We start from the raw sequence: 25293 nt of genomic DNA, 5'->3' as shown, positions 1-25293 counted from the left end.
TAAGTAGAAAAAGAGTTTAATATAATGACAGGCATCATTTGAAAATAATGCTGAAACTGGGTTTAACATTTCACGCTCATAGTAAATGCACTCAATACAATACACATTTTATATTATAAGGCATTACTGTACAGTCTGTGGAATATAGCAGCTTGCAGAATCTTTTAGTGTGCACACATTCACACACAGACCATTTTTCTCACTCATGCAAAAATAATGTAGCTGTAAAGCCATCTCAATCACTGACACTGGAAAAAGAAGTGTGTCAAGTTGTTTCAAGGGCTGTTCAGTCATCACAGTGAAACCCATCACAGACAGTAATGTTACAAAGACCACATCCCATCCACAAGAGTTGGAAACAGCAGACTCTGACACGCTAATATCTAGGGTGGAATTAAAATAAGGGTCTGCCAAGGTATGAGAGTGGATTCAGTTCTGGTTTAAACGTGCACAGGCTCACAGGCAAAACTCACTCTCCCTCTGCACATACACAGACATAAAAAACAAACATAAAAAACAGACATACCAATGACTATTCAACTTTTTTTTTTAAACGAAATATTATATTCTGTACAGAAAGAACTTTTGTGCACACATAAAAGGAAAAAAAATACATGTTTTTCAAATCCTGTGAAGACTGGGTAACCATACACTCATTTTTTTTTACACAGAAAGCAAAGAGCATCTTTCAGTCAGGTGTATTGTGTTAGGAGAAGAACACTGAAGATGCAGTTTATTTAGGTATTTCTGTTTATTTGACACCACAATGAAACAGAAATGTGGCTAAAAGCTAAAACACGGAGATAGCACACTTTATATCCACCCCAACATCTGAGTTCCCTTATAATAGATCTATAAGACCTAAATGAATTAAGAGTGTCACAAACACACTCATTAAAATAGTATGTACAGTAAGGACCACTTTATCAAAGCTCGTCATAGTGTCCTTAACGTTGCCCTACCACTGGATAGTTTTCTAAGTGGCCCATTGACGTACTCTACAAAAGCAGCTGCTGAACCACCGAATTTGGTATTTAAAATATTCAAGTAATGCCAGGAATCAAGAGTAATTACATACACACATACACAATTTATGGTGGAACTGCTACCCAAAGGAAAATGTGAATTGGATAAAAAAGATATATACATATATGTGTATGTTTGTCTGTTCTGCTCCCAACTCAGTCAAAGCCATACTTTGTTGTTTCTTGACTTTCTTACCATATGTCTAAGATAAAACATCCACTCTACTGCCATCAGTGCCTTTTGGAATCTGAATATTCTTGTTGATACTTTAAATATTACATCATAGTGTAAGTACATCCTTGGATCAATTTCCTATTGATCTGGACTGTGTAAGTATGCAAAACATATAAACCAGGCATCCTGCGTGCACCACTGGTGGTCTTGGTCAGATTTAGTCCCCCAAACTTTTTTCATTCTCGGTTACGTTTCTAGACGGTGTTGGGGTAATATTTGAAAACCTTGTAGATCCATTGCGTGTAGAAGGGCACGTTAATGAAGATGCTAGGCTGGTTGGCCCGAGCACAGCCTCTGCCATGGACACTTACTCCAACAATAACCCTGATATACCCATCCTGACACACCAGAGGGCCTCCATAGTCCCTCTGCGAAAAAAAAAAGAAAAAAAAAAGAAGAAAGATTAAATTTATAGCACATTTTTCTTTGTCCGTAGTTTTAAACAGCTAACATTAATGTTTTACGTTTCTGACACTCAAATGAAATTGTTCTGTTATAGATATTATATCCAAACATGGGCAGCTCTTTTCTAAAGCCAGAAACCACAAAATCAAGTCTTTGATAGCTGATGAAATTTAGCGCAACAGTCTCCAGCTGCTCTATTTACAACTGACTGAATACTAAGCCCACGGATTCACATAACATTTGTTTGAGATTTAGATCAAACTGGGCTTTGGAAGCACTGTGTTAAACAAAGGCGCTAATGCCCACGTAGATTCACACTGGGAACAATTACTTTATCCATAGGAGTAAAAGCCTGTTCTTGTTTACCAACACGGTTTGAGTGCACTGTATGAATTCTAGTGAGCACTTTTCCTTCTGATCACTAAAACAGTTATTTGCCCTGTGTGTAAATACCAAAACACTTCTTTAGGAAAACAATACAAACTGTTTACAACAGTTTACCTCACACACTCCCTCATTCCTCTTCCCTCCTGCACAGATCTTGTTGGTGGTGATGTGAAGGTTTCCTCTGTGCATTTCTCTACACCGGTTATTCCTGACAATGGGCAGTTCCACTGCCTTTAGCATATCTTCATAGCCAGTGCCTGAAAGAGTTAAAAATTGCACTTCATTGCCTGTGTTTTGTTGTAGTAAATATAATACAGTGCAACACAATGTTAAGAAGAACCCAGGGTTAACATATTGCAAGCATAAGAACCAGAAAATAGGTATGTATACTATAATCCAATATATAATATTAGTACCTTTGGTCTCTCCCCATCCATACATTTTACATATTGTTCCTTCTGGGATGCTGCACCCAGCCACAGGTAGCTGAATCGTATGGACATTGTCTGCAGGAAGGGCAGGCCTGAAAAACATATTTACAAAATATGATTAGCATCACAAGTACAGAAAAATATATCAATATATCACTGAGATTATTTTTCCAGGCACTCACTTAGAGAGCCTTAGGAGGGCTAAGCTGGAGCCCTCAGGGCCACATATTACATGGGCTATACTGACTTCCTGCCTCTTAGACCAGTCAGGAGCGCCCTCTCGAATATCAGAGACCCCCAGCCACACTCGATACTCGCTGAGGTTCGGAACACTGAACAGGCACAAGAAAAAGTTAATACAGTTGGAAATACTGCACAGTTATCATTCTTCGGGTTAAAACTGCTCAAATCCTTTAACTTTTTACCGCCCTACTCCAAAAACCAAAAAGGGAGACAACATTACCATGAGGAGAAGCACTCTCTGTCAGTAAGCACCCACTCGTCTCGTATTAGTGAACCGCCACACCAGTGCATTGATCTGAGAACAGCACAAAACACAAATATTATATTGAGGTCAAATCTATGACATCCCACAGCATACATGACCTGAAACTGCGCCACTTTGGGGAGAAAATCTCGGGGAAAAAGCTTGTAATCATACTATGACAACCTGACAATACAATTAATAGAATCACATCACAAGCTCTTCGTCAATACATCTGAAACTTCACCAATATATAAGCACACAACTAATAATTATGTTCTAGACAGTCATTGTATTTAATGAATCTGGCTTAATAGGCTAATCCTTATGTTGTTCAGAGAAATAAGAGTATTATAAGTGAACTTCTTACAGTGGTAATCTGTTTTCTTAACCCTGTTTCTTTTCTATATGTACATGCTGACTGATCATAAATGTCAAGGTTCAAAGCAAAAACAAACATATGTTGTACATAAATCCTAAAACCCAGTCGACAAGATAAAAAGAAAAAGAATAAGCAACCCTTCAGATTTTTTTTAATCAATAGTCTGGGCAGGATCCTCCACTGTTCTTTAGTAGAGGAAAATGTGTCGAACGCTAAATCCCATACCCTTTCTGTATGCTGACCATCCAGCTGCCTTCTGATATGCTCATTGGACTTCCTCCTACGATCCTCGTTGTCTTATGGACAAAACAGCTCACAGAAGCCTCCTCACCTGGAAAGTGAGAGCGCAAATAAAATATACATTAAATTTTAGCCATAAAGACACGGTCACAGACACAATGACACTGTAGTTAACACGGACATATATTGTTTACATAGTCACAATACAAGAGGCACTCGAGCTGCCTAACGACGCAGCTCAATCATCATCATAAGAACATTAACTGATGAGGCCGATAATTAAGGTGATTACTGAAAATGTTAACAGAACCCATTTGTATTCTGAACTCTGTATGTCAAGAGAGCAGAGGATTCATCATTTGTTCTTCAATTACTATGTGAAAAAGAGTACAAAGTAACACAGAAAGACCAACAGAGACACACAGAAAGGGAAACAGATGCCACCACAACCTCATTATCTCATGCATCATTATAGCTGGACATAAAAAGCACCCCATCAAGTTCTGTAGCCAATCAAATACAGTTCAGCAACTGAGCCACTCGCACACACAGGCAGACAGATGAGCACAGAGAGACTCTCACCCAGTTGGATGGTGTTCTGTGAAGCATTACCTGCAGAGAGGCAAGGAGACAAGCAAGTGATCAGGGCGCATTAACTCATACAAGGTAAGAGCCAACCTCACACAGGGGTGTACATTTCACAGTGAGCATAGAGCAACAGCTACCAGAGCCAATGAGTTTGTTTTCCATGTCATGTTTAATTGAATGCAACACGCCTTAAAAGGGTTGCAGTGTGTCTGTAGGTTAAAGCTGCTTCCTAATTTTAGATTTTTAGATGTAACAGACGCCACAAGAGCACAACTGCTTATGTTTTATTTATATACTTTAAAGCACTTTTCTCATAGTTTTAAGGTCAGGAGTCATGAATTCATTTATATTCTGATAATCTGCTCATGTCAAGTAATCAAACATGGATGCATTATTCACACCACTAATGGAGGCTCGGCAAGATAACAGATGGTAAGGATAATATATTAAATAACAAATCAGAATTGTAACACAGTTATTTACAAAACAGTAAATGAGAAGGAATCCTAAAACGTGAAATACAACAAGGGTATGGTCTTGTAGTTAAAAGTGTAAAAAAGTGTAAAAAAGAAGAAAAAGATTCATAAACTTTTATAAGCTAGTTGCAAGCATGATGCCTCTGGCTCCATACAAAAACCCTCAGGCTTCCTGATGACTATGGATCTCCTGTGAGTATAGACAGACTTACCCACTCCAAATTATTCTCCCTCTCTCTCTCTCTCTCTCTGTGTGTGTGTGTGTGTGTGTGTTAGAGTGAGAGAGAAAGAAACAGAAGTGAAAACAAAAAACACTAGCTCAGTCTTTTCTCTAGGACTATGATAAAGCTTCAATTACACATTATCTAAGTGACTTTTATGTTTCTGTGTGTGTGTCAGTGCTCATATTGTATGGATTGACACTCACATGGTTTCACATTGCAGTAGTCCCAGGGTATGGCAGAATTGTTGGTGTAACACCAGGGACCATGTTTGTCTTTATCAGGATTTCGACAGTAGTTTCCTTCCAGGCCAGCCGTCGGCATGCCCCTCTCACCACTGAGCAAACACAGAAACCCGAATGATCCCTTAACAAATCTTTCATCAACATTTATTAAGCCCCAAAGACAATGTGAAAACAAAAGAAACATCTCCTTTGCTTTCGTTCTTTCTTTTAGTTTAAGCAGATAATTTGTCTTGTTTTGACAGTTAAAAAAAGGATCTCTACTGATTTATAACTATGTGTAAAAAGCTGAATGAATTTAGCCAGATAGGATTTGGACCGTTAAATACACAGCTGTGTAGGCTCTCTCCCTCCAGACAAGATAATGAGGTGATTTGCAAAGGAATTACTCACTTAGACAGTATGCTCCCACCTACATTCACATATCTAATACTCGTGCAGACGTATCCCACACATGAAGCATTCTCGCTACAATTTTAAAACCACAAACTAAATCCCTTCTCACACCAAATTCCTTAACTAATAAGGTGGTGAAATCATAGCAATCAAGGGTTTAAAATTCATGTTTATTTATATTATCCTTCTGGTGTAGCCAGCTCTCTCTCTGACTTCCTAACCCCAGCTTTTGACCCATTAGAAGGAGCCATACAGTGGGGTTGAGTGGCTTTGAAGTGTTCCTGTAAAGGAGCGAATTTAGGGTCAAGGGTGAGTTGTAAAGAGTGCATCGCCCAGCCAAGTTATCTCTGGGAGTCTTTCTTGCTCAGCTGGGTCATTTTCAGGAAAACGCTTCTCAAGCCATAAAAAAGCTGTAGGGGAGGCTAGGAGTTGTTTTCTCCTCTGAGAACCAGTGGCTTGCCTTGACTGACTAACAACAGCGAGACTTAAGTAGAGGTCACTTACAAAGTGCCTCCCTAAAACAACACCATGTTTCAGATTTGCACACATGGTTCTAGAAAACTCAGATACACTTGCATAGCAGGACTGTCGTGCACAAGGTCGTCTTCTGTTCAAAATTTGTGTTTTCTTTCTTCTTCTTGTCTCACTGAGTGCCTTAAAATCTCTTACACTTTGTTGGGGTCTGTGGGTTAACATGTTGTGGACCGGTGTGACAATTTAAATGTCTATTTTAGCCAGTAGTGCTTGTCTACAGTTTTATTAATGGTGCAAGTCTGTTTTCTACATCATAGTGAAGTTTGGGAAAGTGATTAGGAAGTAGCAGAGATCCAGTGGGCCGACCTGTTGCTGTGGTCTCTCCAGGGAGCACAGGGCAGGTTTGATCTAGTCCTTGACTGCTGTCCTTGGTAATTTTCTCCAAATCTTTCATAGCAGTCTGGATTTGGACAAAATGAGATAGAAGAATTAGATAGGCTGTCTGGACACATACTGCGTGTGCAAACAAATAAGGGCTTTAAACAAAAACATGCAAAACAGTCTCTATAAATGTACAATTATGCATGTGGTGCTGTTCAACTGAAAAGCTAGAGTAAAAAAAAAACTGTGAATTGTGTTCAAATATGAGCAAAAGAATACACAACCCTTAGCTGAGCTATCGTAGTTGTTGTAGTGGTCCTACTTTATGCTTGGCTGGAAACACAAAAGTAATCCTTGACAATGATAAATGAGAAAAATACCGCCGTTCATAATTTTTTTTAGCTGTTTGTTACCCTTCATTTAATTTACAGTATTTTGTATATGGGAATGTATTGAACTCTCAAGCGTAAACCACAAGATAGCCTCAGAGTGGTTTTATAATTCCAATTCAAGCCCACTCAGTCTCGAAAGAATATCCGTTAAAATCCCTTAGGGAATCTGAATTTGCCTACTCAGCTATAGATCTGCATGTAGAACTTCTAAATCTACCTCGAAAAGAATCTCAAATGGCACTAATCTTTCGATCTTTTTTTAGTGACCAGTAAGAACTGACCATCCTGAGTTGCTGTCAGATTTTATTTGTGTGATACATGGTGGTCAGTCCTTCCCACACTCTTACAGGGCAACAGCTTTCCGCTGGGATGTGTGTGGTTACAAGATCTCTCTCAGAATATGCGCATTTATCTGCTTCCGATGGAGAGAAAATTGTCTTTTCCCTTGCTCCTGTCAAAGCCAAATAAATCCGTTGAGTCTCTCACCGCTGACAAGCCTGTTTTGGGTGCCACACTGAGGGATATTAATGCAGGACATTGTGCGGACTCTTGGGTCTGTAGTGAAGCACCAGGGGAATTCTTGGCCATCTGGATTTCGACAGAAGTTCTCTCTCAGGTCCCTGGAAAACACAAGAGAAAGTCATGCTGTAATCTGCTAAAATGTAAGTGCAAGGGTGAGTGAGTGGATGGTTGTATCATGTAAGTTTCTGACTCACTTGCAGGGGTATGCTTCAGGCAGGAATGTATGGTTATGGGGATACTGAGAGTCCCAGCGCTGGCAGGTAAGTCCAGTGGGCGTCATATCTACTGCTCCCCTGTAACCCTCTCCTCTGCCCTGGTAACACTCAGTTGTTTCCACCACATTACTTTTAGGAGGGGTTTCTAACAAATATAGACAAAAAATTAATAATAACACATGTTCTTAAACAAACCAAAAGGCAAACCAAAATATAGCAAGGACAGTATAGTATATAGAAAGCTTAGTAATTTAGGCTCAAGATCTTGTGCTCTTGCAACTAAAGATGTTTCAGCATAACCCCCAAAAGTCAATCTTTATTTACATATGTTAGCTAAACAAATCCTCTTCGATATGAGGATTATCTCTGGTATATGAGGAGAATTAAACACTACCAACCACAACTGAGGGCTAACCCAACTCTTAAAATCGTGGTTGTTTCCCTCAACATATGTAATGCTGAAATAAAAAAGGAATTCACGCATAAGGCAATATGAAATGCATATGAAAATTAATTTTAAATGCCTCAACTACAGTGTATAAATGGGGCCAGTGTTGCCAACTTAGCGACTTTGTCGCTATATTTAGCGAGTTTTCAGACCCCTTAGCGACTTTTTCTCTAAAAAAAAGTCGCTAAAAAAGACGTGAAAGCGCATATCACTTTTACTCTCAACAAGCAGCGGGTGCTGTAACGCAGTCAGTTCTTATTTTACTCTTTTACTCTTATGCTGTTTTGTGGATCACAAGGTTTAATATAATTACTTATAAACACACACACACACAAAGTAACTCCACCAGAGTGCCTATTTCGGGTCACTTTTGCCGGTCCAAGCCCGGGTAAAGGAGCAGGGTTGGAATTGTGACATTAAAAAAAAACAATAATTGCTAAAAGAAATTTAATTTGTAGTTCTAAATAAACTCTAAATGCATTTAGGACGTTTTTTACTCACTTTATGTCTCTTCCACGATGTTATTTCTCTCTCCAACGACATAGGTTAATATTAGATTAGCATGACCAATTATGCAAATTAGGCGATAACGTCATTTAGCGACTTCTAGCGACTTTTAGGACAACCAATAGCGATTTTCCTTACTGAGGAGTTGGCAACACTGAATGGGGCTAGTTTGAATCTGCTCAAATTTACCATTTATGATTGCACTAACATAGAAAAAAAGACAGTGTGAAAAGTTTGGCCACCTAATTTACACTGTGCACAGAGATGGTGAAGAACTGATAAAAGCTTATTTAGTTTAAATGGTGTATGAAGAAATTTTGAAAACAATTGCTGTGAGTTACAGATCAGTGAAATGAGAGCGGTAAGAGAAAAAAAGTGATGAAAACTGAATAAATTATGGTAACTTTGAACTGTATAGAAAGTTGAAAAACCCCCCAGGAGGTTTTTTATTTGCCTGAAATTTGTATTTCGTTCTCCATGAATGATTTTCCAGGAAGATGTTTCAGGAACTTCCACAGGGTCAAGGTTCTGCCACTGTTGTAATTTACATTTTCACACGAAACATAAACAAATGAGTCTACCAATATATCAAAATATGTTAGTCTGAATGCCATCCTCTGCAAAAAAAAATTGGTAACTGTGAACTGAAGTCAAACAAAAAGTGTGTTTGTGTAACATTGCTGTGGAAAACATTAATATAATAGATACAATTACACTGATTAATGTTGCATGCTCTGCCATAAAAGTGTATGTATGTTCAGAAAAGTACAGCTTGCCAATGGGGCACTACTTTGGGGGGTTGTGGGGTAAATTGCCTCCTGGTAAATTTAGACCCTCACTGTGCAGAATTCAGTCTCCCAACTGCCAACACCTACAATTCAGACTGCAACAAACAATTTGCTCTGATGGCAGCCAAATTAGTTGGCCTAAAAATGACACTGTCCTCATCCCCAGGTTTTATCATTCCCTGATCTCAAGATACATCCACTTTGTATTAGTGCACAGTGATGTCAATAGTAGCAAACAGCCAGGATTATAGATGTATTCAGTGTGACAGTGTATTTGAAATGGTGCCAAATACTCTTAGTACACTGACTATCTGACATCAACAGAATAGCTGTGGTTTTGAAAGAATGCAGTTTAGCTAGGCTCAAAAAGATAACCAAGGCACGAAATTGAGTCTGCTGTACTTGTCTTCACGGAGATCCTCATTAGATAGTGCTACAAGTTCATTAACCTGAGCATTACACGACTGTACCCGAAAATGTACAAAGCGCCAGATCTTCAAGTCTCTAAAACAGAGATTTGCTGTGCATAGTAGATGCATAAAAATAGATTTGAACTAGTTTGACAGTAAACAAAAGAAGGGGCCTTATCAAATGAACACTTTATCTGTTTGTCTCTGTGTGCCTTGTTTTGATTAAGACTAACTGGGTCGTAAACTTGGTCTGTTCCCAAAAAGCTCCCATAATAGAGAAAGAGTGAGAGAAGGGTTGAATGCCCTGGGTAGAAGACAATTTTTAGAGAGGAGAAAATAAGGGGGAGAGAACAGTGAATCACTGGGTCCACATGGTGGAGTGCCATCTAGTAAACATGGAGCCAGGACTGCTGATGCTTCTAGCAGGAAAGCAGGCCGGTCACAGACTAAAGAGAATAAAGCAGAGTCCAACAACAACACCAGCTCTGTTTCTATTTTATGTTCTTGAAGAATCCAGTGTCTGACTTGTCACTGATTGCAGGGTGAACTCCAAGCACGCAGTGTTTGCTGGTTTACTACAAGTGCAAAGACACACAAAGCCAAAGCCAGATGTGACGCACACACGATCTCTTAAACATCAATCACACCGTTTGCACTAAGTGTATGAGGTGTAAATGATCTGCTTGTAGTGTGTGTGACCCTGGTGTTGTGTCTGCATGTGTAACACGAGGTTAATGTAGAGCAGTAATTCAGACCTGTGCAGTTTGACTACCACACATAAGAGCTGGCATAGAACAATAAACAGAAAGCCAGTGGTGCAGGGAAAAAAATAAACATTCTGGCTATCAGAGAAGACATAACAGAGAGCCAACCCTAAGAGGGAGGGGAGGGGGGCTCTGCATCTGTTTGTGTGGGTGGGTGAGTGTGTGTTTGTATATTCTTTAGCATTAGCCAGGAAGAGGGGAGGAATGGTAAAATGAAAGGTACAGGAAGCAGTAAATTTTGCTGCAGTCAGTCATACTTTGTCGACCCGCACTGAGCAGCAACACTGCCACTAACAGAAGGGCATAGACTGCTCCGTAACATGCATGACAAATGGTAATGGATTCAACCACACACAAACAAACATGAATATATGCTCACCGCAAACTGTGATGTTGCAGTACTCCCAGGGTGTATTTGGGTCTGTGGTAAAGCACCAGGGTCTTTGGCGTCCGTCTGGGTTTCTACAATAGTTATCATCCAGGCCTTTGTCAGGGTACCTAATACAAAACAGGCAGAAAAAATATGTAAGCAGAAACAAGACTCAAAAGCATTGCAAATAAATAAAATATAAAACAACTATCACACACTTGGAGGACTCATGAGGATGTTAACTGCCACTATATTCTGAAAGTCAAGAGATCCATGTTTCTATTTTCCTGCTGATTCACAAGCAGTGTAACTGTAACTGTAATTTCGGTCGTTGCTGTGCTTTTTGGAAGTCGAATTTCCCAGAGGAACCCACCCGAGGGATTAATAAAGTTCTATCTTATCTTATCTTATCTTAAATAGTTGAGAGACAATTCATTGCATGTAACCGACACACTAATAACTCTTCTGAGCTCAGGGGAGTGAGGAAGATAATGAGTTGCACCACTACAGGTGTTCTACAGTAAGTCATCCCAAAGTCCTACATCCCTTCAGGCCTGTAGCCACTAGGCATGAAGTATCAGGCAGTGGGACCCTCTTATTACATTAGTGCTATGAGCAGTCTGGGACCTCGTTTACATAAACAGTGGGATGATTAAGGATGTGTTAACGAGTCCCCACTAATCCAGACCACCTGCCATCCCACTAGCTGTCTTGACACAGATGCACACAGCTGACGTGTACACACACTTTTTGAAGATCGTGCAACGAATAACAATATAGATTAAAATATATGAAACCTTAAAACAGGTATAAATGAATAACAGCTTAGGCCCAAGTCTGAGAGTTTAAAGCAATTTGGGACAATTAAGTCAAAATGAAGCATTTTCCCAACATATTATTGTTAAATACACACAAAAAAAAAAACACATAAACACACACTGGATTCCAATATTATTCCTTCGGGGAAGGTTTTCACTAACTGAATCCAAATCACTTCATCACCAAAGTAAGTGCAGCGAAACTACATTGAATTACTTTATGAACCTTTTAAAACATAATGTATTCTCATGCTATAAGCATGCATGCAAGTAGATGTGATTGAGCTTGCACAAATTTTGTGCGCTGCAGAGGTAAGTGTGTATCTGTGTGTGTGCAATTGTGAGCATCACCTCTTGGGGTGGTACAGGTGTTTGTGTGGGTCATCCAAGTCCCACCGCTGGCATTCTTTTCCACTTTCTGTGTGGTCCATTGGTCCTCTGTAATCCTCGCCAATACAGTTGATACACTCAACTATACAGCAGAAAAACACATGCACATATCTTAGAAAAATGCTAAGTTGATCAATGAAAAATCATATATCCAGAATATAAATGAGAGGTGTGTTTTTTTTAGTAGGATAGCCATGGGCTCACAAAGGAATAGAGCTGAAGATCAAATTGAATACACTTTAGCGTTTAATATTAGATTCCCAAACTGTTAAGCTACATTTTGAACTAAACATTTTGATAACATAATACTTAAAGTGGGATAAGCAACATTTTTTTGTTTGTTACACTAGACAAACAAGTCGTTAACAGCCTTTCACCATACTAGATTTTCAACTGGGCTGTGCAAGAACTGGATTTCTACACCTACTACAGTGGAACCCCGACTTACGAAAATAATTCGTTCCAGAGGGTCTTTCGTAAGTCGAAGCACCTTTTTCCATCGCCTTTTGAGTGAGGCGATGCTGGCTGGAAACGAAGTTCTTGGTGGAGGAAGAGGTGGCGTTTCGTTAAATGGGGACTTTGTAAGCCGGGGTTCCACTGTATATCATAATGATCAGTTTTGGCCAATCAAAGTACTTTATTCTTGCATACTTCAGCTTTAATGAAGACTCGTTATAAACAAAGATATTTAAAATATGGATGCAAACATTAAAAAGTTTCTTGGATAAAGACAAAGCCTCATTTTCTGCCTGGTGAGTAGAATACACTGTCTAGTGTGAACAACAGCAAGGATCCAGATTGGAAACAGATGTTTGTGAGTCCACAGGCTGCACATGTATTTGTGCTTGTACACGCCATGTTTGCGTGTCTGTGTGTATGTTTCCTATTAGGACCACTTAATTTCAGGAGAAACCCTCCCAGTCATTTTTTTACTGGGAGAGCACAGGCTTTTTATCAAAATAAAATGTCATTATCTTTGTTGTACAACTTGTGTCAGTTAAAGAGCAAGAAGGATTCCCATTTTGTCCTACCCAACCACAACCTGGCGCCTCATTAAAGTGATCCAGTGCCATGCATGCTGAGGAAACAACCCCTCTGACAGCATGAATCCCCGAGGATTAGATAACAGAGGTCATTATCATCCCCTCCTTCAGTGCCTGACAGTAACATTGTGCGATATAACATAAAGGCTAAAACATGCTGAGGAGGCCCTCTTCTTTCATCACAACCACATGTATGCCACAGGGATGGATATAATGGCTAACAATTGATGTTGAGTAGACGACAGGGGGATTAATATCCCGTAACATTCCAACACCCGCTTCTTCAGGTTCAAACCCTTTACAAACCCTGAGCCTGATGGAATGAGAGAGGACAGTGTAAACCAAACCACACACCTGGAAACAGCTGCAGCTGGCCTCAGCAAGTAACACACGCACACACATATAGATAGATAGATATCACAAGAGAGCACAGTTTAGGTGAACTTGCTTAGTCCAACTATATGATTGCCTAGTTTGCCGGAGCTCGTTTCAGGCTATCAAGCCTCAATTGATGAGATAATGCAGATTGCAGAATGGGTATTATTTTAACATTAATATGTGCTCATATAAGCACTGATATATTTCTGCAAACGTGTGTGCCTGTGTGTAAAACCCACCTTCTGAACACTGTGGTATGCCACACTCCTCATGTCTGAAGTGTGGCCGAGGGTCAGTGGTAAAGCACCATGGGCCAACAGCAGAGTTGTCTGGGTTGCGACAGTAGTTTTCCCGGAGGTCCGTCTTCCTGAACCTCTTAGACATGAATCTGTCAGAAGCAGAGCTGCAGTTACAAAACAAACACATGTACCAAGACCTGCTGCCAAATACAGCGTTTCGGCTCGCATGCAGAGCAAGTTCTTTTTGAAAAACACCAAAAGGTCACAGTTTGTGGTCTCTGGTTTTAATCTCTGACAGAATGACTTCTCCTTGCTCATTTACAAGAGTGCTGCTCTGTAAACACCACCAGTGGAAATTAACAAAAATAAAAGTTACTGACAACTATGCCAAAGGACTGAATCATCAGTGACACAGCAGTCTTTTTTTAGGGAAAACAGGTTAATACTTAAAAGCAAAGTTAGTTCTCCATGAGGTTGGCGTTGGTGGACGTAACATAAACATACTGACAAATGACTCATATCTTTTACATCAGGGAAGCACATGGCTGTAGTCACCAGCTGTGATGATGGACACAGAAAGCATAGCTTGTTAGACAAGCGGTGTTTTTCCACATGATGGGGAAAAGATAAAGCTATGAAATAGTCCTTCACTAGATTTGGTAATGACAGGTACAAAAATGAGAAGTCTTTGGTGGGCAATCTATGGAGGGGGAAACCTTACACTGATAAAAATGCTATTTGAACTTGTGTCTGTGTGTATGTGCGTGCATTAATCTGTGCTTGCGTGTATGTCAATTTCCCATGTCTGTAAGTGAACTGATAAAACATACAAAGTGCCTGGGTTTAATTACCTGATTTACAGAAAAGTTAATAACGGCCTGATAAAGCAGGTTCACTGGAGGTGCAAACGTACACTGCCGGCTTTGATTCGACACTACAAAGCCTTTCAAAGTCGTTTTAAATCTCTAAGGAGAAAGGGCAGTGGGATTTTTCTTTTTTACTGAAGGTTCAACACTATTCATGTGCTCTTTGTTTTGGAAATCAGGAAATTGGTGGCTATCTTTCAATCTTGGATTACCTTTAAATATGAAAATGATAAAGAGAATAATGAACAGAATTCCAACAATGTGGAAAAAAGAGGAAAACAGTTTAAAAACAAAAGAGAGAGGAGGTAGCATAGGGTTCAGCGATAAAGTATGGCTAGTGTACAGTACAGTCATCTTTGATTTTCAAGGAAGCACATAGCTCTCTCTGTCGCTATTAAGTCTACAGTGGATCTTAGTCATATAGGCTTAGATTAATGTAACTATATTGTTGCTTACTGGGTAAAAAATTATGCAACTGCACTGTGCAATGTAACCGAGATCAGTGCAAATTTCACTTTTGTCATCTTTTACTGGCATCTTATTATTTTAACTTTTTTCTTACTTTGAAAAATATCTTATCAGCAAAAATAGATTTAGACATTTAGGGGACATACCTAGAACTTAGATTTAACCAAATGTGGCATATGCCAGTAAAAGTAAAATACACACACTTGAATTCACACTACATACACATCTAGATAAACAGTAGGTCCACAGCAGGAAATGATCTGTGACTGTGTAAGGCGTTACAATGAGGTCAGTTCTGATGAATGACTGCTCCCAGGAGCCTAATCAACCCCTAATATATCATACTCATATATACATATGCACACATACAGACCAGCCTCTAGCTACTAGCTAATTGCATTACTAGCAGGCCAAAACTAACAGTAAGAAAGAGCTTATAACACTATTTTGTTTGACATTGTGGTGTAAAGTACATCAGATTCTTACTTGTGCTCATGAGGAACAGGAGAAGCCCAGGCCTGGCACAGGATCCCACTCACAGTCACTGACCTCCGCCCCCTGTAACTCTGCCCTGTTCCTACAATGCATTCTCTAACATAGTCTGAAATAAGACAGACACAGAGAATGGTCTTGTAAATGTGATAAGTGCTTTGCATACAGAGCCAGAACAGATAATAGAGAAAACAGACAGAAGGAGATTTTCATCTGAAACACTGAGCTTAACGGAGATGCGACAATGCCAAAAGTCAAATCTGCTTTCCTAATCATCTTTAAAATCTGGACTCAGTAAAAAATATGTTACACAGCCGGCATGTTCACAGTTCACAGTTGTGGTCAGTGTGATTGAAAACGGGTGGGAATTTCCATTATTTACATAAACACCGCTTAATGACAGAAAATGAACCATGATGTGGCCCAACCCAATAAACATGCCAATAGTCCTTGCCCTTCCTAGTCTTCCCCCCAGAGGGTTCCCATCATCACGGAGCTAAAATCACTCTAGCATAAATTGTTATGAAATGGATATTATTTTTTTCTAAAAAATGTAAATCAACAAAACCTCTACAGAAGCAGTGGTGTCTATTGAAAGAAAGGCTACCTCAAGGATGTGTTTTTTCTGAGAGTCAGAGACACTTGTTGTGTATGTATCAGCTGGGTGAGCAAAAACATGGAAATGTAGAGCACCTTTCTTCTCATACAGTTGGTAGTTCATGTTCTGCTGGCTCTGAACTCCTGGTGAGTTCCTGTCGAAGGACAGCCACTGGCATTTCCTGTTTTTATGATCATACACAAATGCTCTAGAGAATAAAGAGGATTGGAAAGGAGGAAGAGAAAACAGGAGGGAGAGTGAGAATAATAATGGTCAGTTTTATGACATCTTGAAGTAAAAGGAAACCAGTAACATGGGGATTCTGTGAGTACACAAAGGTGAGGCCTGCTAAACTAACCATCAAAATTCATGCAAACATTAATTAAGTAAGACGAACTGAAAGCCATTCCCATGTTACCAAAGTAATATCCTGAAACTGAAAGGGTAATGACATTAGCATGGACAAACCTGCAGGTAAAGGGGAGCCTTTTGTTGCGGCTGCAGGCTTTAGCACATTTCGATAAGCTCAGCTTCCTGCTTTTGGTCAGGTGGGAGGAATCAGAATGGACCATCAGTTGAATGCTGTCAGTTTTCTGGTAGTCCTGGAGAGCATTTCTTCTGCCTTCTGATACACAATTACAAAATGTGGTCACAATTACTGAGTAGCATTAATTTGACATTTTACATTATTAATGAGACTCAACTATAGGTAGAGAGAGCATCATTAGGAAGGGCCTGATGCTGTTGTGGTTGAACACGGACAGATAGCTTTATGACAGTCTACAGACTTGTCTGGCTCTACATCCATGACAAAAGTAGTCTTAGTCTGCCCATTCTAAATTGTATATATTAACACAAGGGATACTAAATACTACTTCTAGTAATAATAATAATAAAATGAATTCACACAAACAAAGTATTCTTTGTTGTCTGCTGATGAGACTGTCTAGAAAACGTCTCAAACACCTCATTTCTTTTTATTTTGCAAAGAGCCAGACTTTCATTTAATTTTAAGTGGTCTCAATTCTTCAGACTTTCTGCATATCTTTCAGTTTTTTTCTTTTTCAGTTATTTTCCCTCCAGTCCTTGTTTGTGATCATTTTCACAGAAATATTTTCTTTTTGTGTGTTTAGTCACTTAACAAACAAAAAAACTATGAATCATTCAACCATTAGAAAAAAAAAGCACTTACACCAAGCAATAAAACAGTATTGTGTCTACATGTAACAGGCAACTTAGCAAAACAATTTAAAAATGCATCTTGTGCACTCTGTAATAGTATTTTTGCACCAACAAGATGATTCCCAAAAAGCTTTTGCATATCTGGCTTGATGTGCACTTTAAAAAAAACTGAGGAAACTGGACAGATGGAAGACAAAAGAAGAAGTCTTTAAAAAAATCCATGGCCTTAGGGAATGAAAAAACAAAAACAACTGTAAAACTGCAAAAAAAAAAAAAAAGACCTGACACAGGACCTGAGAGATGCATTTTGGCCCTTTAGCGGCTCTCTCTACTGCTCACCAAAGCCTCATCTGAAATAGCCTCAGTGGGAGGCTGGCTTTTAAAAGCCATATTTAAGGAAGGGAAACAAGGAGAAAATGCATAGGTAATGTGCAAGAACTGGACTGAATATGAGTGACAAGAGAAATCAGATCCAAATAAATATGGAGGTCAGCAGAGACGTACATTAGTGAGTGTCTACAGCCATCTGTGAAACAGAGTGGATGCTCTGTCAATGTTTGGAGCTGAATGAACGCATAAAAGTACCAACAGATTTTGGTCACCATGGAAAGCATCTGACTAACAGTAGTTTCATTTTTTTGCATGACAATGATCAAAACTACACTCCCAATGCAGTAAAAGTATACCTTGTAGAAAAACACCATGGAACACTATCAGTCATGGATTGGCCTCCCCAGAGACCGGACCTCAACATTTTTGAAGCAGCATCCATAGAAGAGCTTTGAATGACCTACACGAAGCCTGGAGAACTATTCCTGAAGACTACTTGCAGAATTGCAAGACAGCTTGGCTAAAAGAGTTCAGGTTGCGTTGAAGAATAAAGGTGCTCATACCAAATACTGACTTCAAGTTTCTAAGAATCGTGCAAACGCTGTTCTTGCTTTCAAAAACCATATTTCCATTTATGTTTGCAAACGTTTCAATAAATCACTGCACCTATTTCCCCATTTTCCTGCTAAAATATAAAGAAATGAGCAGTGACTCAAGCCTTTTGCACAATACTTTATGTGTGAAGAAGTCTGCTTTAACTGTGCATCCCATTAGGTTTACAGCGTCCAATGGGATGCACAGTCATTTGTCACTGGCCCCAAATGAAATCGAGGCTGACACACACACAAACACATAGAGAACATACAAACAAAAATCGTTGAATCACTTGAAGGGAAGACGTCACACATCAGAGTTGATTTCAGATTCAGTGTCTGGATAGTTTACTATGTGGTAAGCAAGCTGGGGAGCACCGAGTACCAGAGGCCTAGTGTTTGTCCGCTCGTCAGCTTGAGTTGACCGGCTGAGTGCCAAGAAGCAATGAACCGCGAAAGTTGCACTCAGCTAGAGGGTGACTGCACGATTGATTGGATTTTAACAGGTCACTTTAGGTGACAGTGGGTTAGCGTATAAGCAGATGTTTTTTTCTTATCACTTACCCAGTGTTCATTCAGCTAAATTTCAAAGCGATACTGTATAGTCCAATGAGCTCTGGTAGTGAGTTAGAATGAAAAAGCTCTGTAATTGCTCTTAGCAAAAGCATCTCTTTTCACTGAAGTCCAGTCTTAAAAAATACTGCCAGGGATGTGTTTTGACTCTAAGTAACGCTAACCCATAAATCGCGCACCACCAGATTGCATTAATAACACACCTATACAGAGTTAAACACAAGACGAATGTGTTATTATCCGAACATCGCAGCGACAGTAATAAAATCAGATGATTCAAGGCACTCCTAACTCGTGCTTGACAGTTTGTTGTGCAGGGAGCGCAAACCAGTGCGCTCACACGCTGGCTCTGGTGTCACACGTTGGGCAGCAACGGGAGCAGTTGTGAGTAGTTTTCGGCAAACTTACCAGAGCAAGAAACGACGAAAACGAATCCGAATACGAGCTTGTAAATCCACATGGTCTCGTCACGCAACAACGGTTTCTGGAAACAAGTCGGAAAAGCTGCTCGCGTTGCTGTCGGACTGCAACCAGGAGATGTTGCTCCCACCACTGCACAGATGATGCGTCTTCTCTCTAAGTACTTCCCCGCGTCACCCCTCCCTCCCTCTCCTCCCCTCCTCTGTTCTCTCTCTCTCTCTTTCGATCTGTGAGTCTGCTTATCCCTCCACCCCTCTCTCTCTTTCTTTCTTTTCTCTCATTTCCTTTATTTTAACCACCACCAATTTTCAATTAGTTAAGCACACGCACACACATTGCCATCTCTTCCGTAACAACGTTGAATAACTGATCTTTATATGAGCAACGTGCATCTGCGTCTTCAGACCCGTGGTTTAGGAAATATTAAATCCTCTCTTTCTTTTTCTTTCTTTTTCTTCCTTAACACCCTCCACCGAGGGTTACTTTCTTATAATTAAAAAAAGTTTTAATGTCTAGAAGGAAGGAAAAATGATTCTGCTATTGTGGCAAATTTTGGGAAACATTTTCTGCTGTAATCCATAAATTTCATAGACTACGAAGACCTCAAAATCTAATTGAAAAGCAGTGCTACCACAGTTATACATTTGGACAGACTGCAGTATGCGTTCCTACAAGTCTGCAAAAAACCCCATTATTTTAATTGTTTTGTTCTGCGGATTCTTTACCTATCTCACTCTCGCTCACCTTTTACTACTCAGTCATCTTTTTGGACCCTTTTCACTCTGCTTTTTTACAACCTCACCAGGGAACACTGAGTCCAAAACAAAACAGATATCAGCAGGCACTTGTCAACAAAGATAAACCTAATGGGGATGCAAAGGACAGGGAGGTTGTTTATGCTACTTTACTTCTTTCTCTAAGTAGTGAAATTACCGGTGGGGGTGCATGAAGACATTGCATCCATCTCCTGAGTGACATGTCTATTTCCAGTGACGACAGCACAAGACAGCAGGCATGACACTTAGCTGGCTTTTCTCTAAATACCTTCAATGCAGCAGTCACAGAGCAGTCCTTGGATAGGAGCCTGATGAGAAGTGCAGTAAAGAGACATCATGTAAGTTATCACAAGGCAGGGGCTTGCTGCATTATGGGAATTCCCGGTATTTTCTTTCAAATCATACCATGTGTGCAAAACAAAAACAGACCAATAGACGAATAAATGTCTAAGGGGAGACAGACTACATCGCTATCTTCTCTTTGGTGCAATGAGTAATACTCCTGTGGCTTCCTGAGAGGACTACAGTCATTTGCAATAATAAACAATCAGGCATGAGTCAGATACTTTCACTGGAGTAATGCTCAAGCTCCCTTTCTTTACTCTCTTTCTTTGTGTACCATATCTCATCTACATCCACATAATATAACTAAACCACACACTGTATGCTTGAGGGAGATTGATTCCAACTTTTTTTTCTCTCTCTCTTTTGTCTTTCCAGAACTCACATTCACACAGATTCAAAAACACGCATGTTCACACATAACGAGCAGCAGATGACTGGATAACCTTTACCAGTTTGAGTTTCCAACAGAAAGACTTCTTCACCACAATCTCATTACTGACTTCTCTTAGCAAGAATCCAGTGGGTGTTTTCACTGACTCCAAGAGCAACAGCTTCTGCTAGAAGATGGAAATTAGAGAGACCCAGTAGCCCACCACTTTCCTCATAAGAGTGCTGTCACCATGCAAGACTCCTGACATCTGTGGCAAGTTATTGGCAGAAACCTATCTTCATCCTGCTGGCAATAGAAGGGGGAAGTTCAATAAGAGATGGAGATGATATAGAGAGTAAAGAAGTTGATATGATACGAGTATAAATGAAGAGTTATGCGATAAAAACCAATTTCTTTATGAGGGAGGTACAATGCAGAGCAGGGTACTGACGGCTGGGCTGTCTTTGTGCATATTTGCGGAGTGTGTGGAGTATTAACAGACTTCCTGCAGATTTGTTTGGAAATTTTGTGTGCATTGTGTTGTGTACTATTATTTCCCCGCAAGTCCCATTACGTGGACATTTTCATCTGCAGCAAATTAGCTGACCTCTAATCATTCCAGCCTCTCTTCCAGATTACAGCCAGTCGGAATGAGAAATTAAAGGAGGGAATAGCGTACCAATGGGGTAATAGTTTGAGCAAGACAGAGAGCGACGTAAAGCAGAAAAGGACTCTGTATGAGGAAATGTGGGAGTGCAGAGGGGAGGTGGCTCAGGTATTTCAGTCTAATTAGAAAAGAGTCAAATTTAGGGGTTGTGTTAGCTCTGTTGGAGTTAGTGATGACAGTGCTGGGGCTAGACTCTGTAAACACAGATACTGTGTCAAGACATCCTCCTTTAAACAAACACACATTTCCTGTTGTCAGTGCATGCGATTATAGTCACTGCTCGTAATTGTGATCCACTGACAGTTACAGGCAGCACAAATAAACTGCACACACACTTCTTGTACAAACAAATAAAAACACAGCGTGTGAGATGAAATGTGTGTGATGCCAGCCCCGCTGTCTGCCTTCAAGTTAAATTTTCATTTGATTTTTATTTCTGACTCTCATTTCAAGGGAAATGCTGCAGAGTGGGCAGCTAACAGAAATGCAAACCTAGAGTTTTAACACATCAGTTCATTATCATGCACAATAGCAAACTGAGTCACCAACATATTCCTAAAAATAGCTTTAAAGAGGATCAGAAAACCATTACAGTTCTAAACCACTCAATACGCCATTGATTTTCCTCTCAGATAATTCATCAGTGAACAAGTGCTTTTGTCATTGCCATGGACATACTGAAACTTATTGATCACAGAAAGTAGAGACCAAAATTTTACATATGACTCATCTTAAACTGCTGAGTCATCACTGAGGTTCATATCTGTAGATGCACCATGGAAATTGCACTTTTTACTCTCTTTTATGGGGAAAAAGTGATGTTAAATTGACTCTTCAGTCGGTTTCTTGTTAGAAAGCTATTTTTCAAACTCAAAAATTTCTGCACTATAATTCCTGTACTGAGAAATATTACTTAAACAATTCAAGAGACCACACTCAGTTCAAGAGCAGAATTCTTGTAATGCCTTTTGTCTGTCACTTCTCCTGTGTTTATGGGTGGTGATGTGAACATTTGAGACTGAGCCTTGGAACAATTCATAAGCAAAATGGCCTTGTGAGTTTGTATATCCACAAAACCCCGAACTGTTTAAATGACACATCCTTTAGCATAGTACACAAGGAGCTTGTGACACAAACACATCAACATCCCACACTGAGTCTATTGTGCCAATCCTTTGACGGCGGATCACTCAAATGTGTGCAGCACAGAAACAAAGTGGGGGAACAAAAACACACAAATGGGTCATGTTTATGTGCTCAGCATTTATTGTAAAGGTCAAGCTATTTAATACAATTGTCATGTTCTTTCATACACATGGTTATTTTTTTTAAACAACCCTTTTGATCAGATGTATCCATTTCTTCCCAGTGGAGCCTCGCTAATTAGATTACTCCGGAAGTGAACAAAGATGAAAATGAAATTTGTCAGTAACCACAGAAAATGAATTTAATTCCCAAGATCCACTTTGATCGATGACGTGATTACAGTAAAAAGTAAAAACTAACTCCAGTTAAACAACAAGAGACTATCCAAAAAACACACAAACATCCACTCCGACCACTACAACAGAGAGTCAAAGTATCAAACTAATGACTTAGAATAGGGGACATTTGGAAGCAGGTCCTAAAATAGTGCCTAAACCTGTGCTTCCTTCTTTCTTAAACATCTGCAAACAGTCACCTTGTCTTGTCTGCTCCTCACTGCTAATTTACCCCCACGTGATTCGTATAGAACTGGAGACACACAGAGGAGGAAAGATGATTGGTTAAATTAAAGAACAGACAGAAAAGCGTCTCCAGGTCAGCAGGTACACTTCATCCCACATGTGTCTGTGTCCGACCTGTACACGTAGTCACTATGTTGTGACTGTCAACATGGCATAGAGTAGGGGAAATTGCAAGCGATCTGTAAGTCTCTTAGTACCTACCTGAGTGATTTGCACACAAACACACATGCTGTACACACAAGTAACTTGAGATGTAAACATAATTCAAAAAGTCGAATGTTCACGCCAGCTCTGTGAGGTCTCTTTGTACCACCTGCCAAAGTTCTACTGCTCCCCCGTTTCTAGCAGAGGGCCTGCTAAATTGTCAATGGGGCAACAATTACAACCAAGTGAACCAAGTGACATTTTCCCTTCCTGTCTGTCTAATATTTTTTTTCATATGTTTTTTAGTTTTCTGAGTGTTGTGCACACATTTTAGGCACGAGTTGAATGGAGGACACCTTTGCCATGATTGCAGTAGCAATATAGGCAAAAAATATATGAATTAAATCAAGCTGTGTTGAAGCAGCATTGCATTACATACGTTTTAAAGATACATGTCAGGTAGTACAAGTGTCTATGAGAACTTATCACGGAACTGCTGCAGGCTGTAGTCTGTCTCAGGGTAATCTATCTTTTTGTGTAATGCCAAACTGTCTTTGTGATGCTGAGCTCAAAGCTCTTTGGGACCAGTCAGTCTATTCCAGGAAATCCCATTCTTCTTTTGGCTGAACACTGTCTGTAGCTGCATGCTTTAAGTTTAAAGCAGTGATGCAAATCTATCTTGTCATCTAAATCAAAAGATACTGTGTTTCTGCTTTTTTATTAAACGGTGAAATTGAAAATTCACAGATAACAGCAGTAATTATATTTTGACATTAAAAATATCATTTCAATTAAACAGATTATGTGTACTGGTGGATTAGTTATTATTAATTGCTGGCTCTCTTCCACAGCGTGTCTTTGTTTGTCTTTGTCTGCCTCCCTTCACCTCAACACAGCATGTGGCCTGAGCCTGGTTCTGCTGGAGGTTTCTTCCTGTTAAAAGGGAGTTTTTCCTCCCCACTGTCACCATGATGCTTGCTCATAGGTGTCATATTATTGTTGGGATTTTCTCTGGGTTTTTTGTATTATTATGGGGTCTTTACCTTACAATATTAAGAACCTTGAGGCAATGGTTATTGTGATTTGGTATATAAATAACATTGAGTTTAAATGAATTAATTTCAATATTACAGAAATATAAGAAATGATTTTGATAACCAATACTGTTATTTACATTAGCCCAGTGGAGTCAGACAACTACCACTCTCCTGGCAACCTCCAAACCCAGACTCATCCATCAGATTTCCAGATGGAGAAATGTGATTCATCATCACTCTAGAGAACATCTCTCGGCTGCTCTAGAGCTCAGCGGTGGCGTGCAATACGCCACTGCATTTGAAGCTTTGTATTGTGCTTAGTGATGTAAGGCTTGGATGCAGCTGCTTGGCCAAGGAAGTTCATTCCAAGAAGATCTCTACATACTGTTCTTGAGCTAAACTGAAGGCCACATGAAATCTGCAGTACACTATGCACCTCAGCATCAGCTCATCCCGCTCTGCGATTTTACTTGGCATACCACTTTGTGGCAGAATTGCTGTCGTTCCCAGTCCTTCCAAACAGGAATAATTAGTAGGGAGGAAATTTCATAACTATCATGGCACGATGCTGGAATTCACTGAGCTCCTGAGAGTGACTCATTTTTTCACAAATATTTGTAGAAGCAGTCTGCGTGCCTAGGTGCTTGATTTTATAAACCTGGGGCCACTGAAGTGATTGGAATAACTGAATTCAATAATTTGAACGGCTGAGTGAATACTTTTGGCAGTTTAGTGTAGGCATGATACTTCATATCTTGAGCCTGAAGATGCACACGTACACCAACGAGTTCTACTCTCCTCCACCTTTGGCATATTACCTACATGATCTCTAGCCATATATATAAAATGTAATCAGGTGTAACAGTGGTGTCCAGCTTGGCCACTGTATTCAAGATAGTGGAGCAACATGGCACCTTCCACAAAGTGGCGCCCTATTTTTTAAATCAATTAATTCTAAGATTGTGAGAATCAGTTTGTTTGAAGATCTAATTACACACTAATCAATCTATATATATAAGTAAAATATTCTTTATTCAAATACTCAAATAGACTG

The 25293-nt window shown here is 39.7% G+C and overlaps 1 protein-coding gene across 1 annotated transcript; it reads right to left on the bottom strand.

Annotated features, from left to right (window-relative positions):
- hgfb (hepatocyte growth factor b) lies at positions 1–19313 on the bottom strand. The gene is made up of 18 exons (XM_026176113.1): positions 19162–19313; positions 16544–16700; positions 16171–16283; positions 15472–15586; positions 13652–13800; positions 11953–12073; positions 10793–10911; positions 7476–7641; positions 7246–7379; positions 6353–6446; positions 5081–5211; positions 4172–4201; positions 3575–3680; positions 2947–3021; positions 2666–2815; positions 2469–2575; positions 2167–2309; positions 1–1628 (listed from the first exon to the last, which is right to left on the bottom strand). The coding sequence occupies exons 1-18, from the start codon at positions 19211–19213 to the stop codon at positions 1455–1457; spliced, it is 2136 nt and encodes a 711-aa protein (XP_026031898.1). The 5' UTR covers positions 19214–19313; the 3' UTR covers positions 1–1454.
- Positions 19314–25293: the final 5980 nt, after the last annotated feature.

The sequence above is a fragment of the Astatotilapia calliptera genome, chromosome 7 (genome assembly GCF_900246225.1).
Source record: "Astatotilapia calliptera chromosome 7, fAstCal1.2, whole genome shotgun sequence".
Classification (NCBI taxonomy): Eukaryota; Metazoa; Chordata; class Actinopteri; order Cichliformes; family Cichlidae; genus Astatotilapia; species Astatotilapia calliptera.
This window is presented reverse-complemented; position numbering and strand designations above follow the sequence as displayed.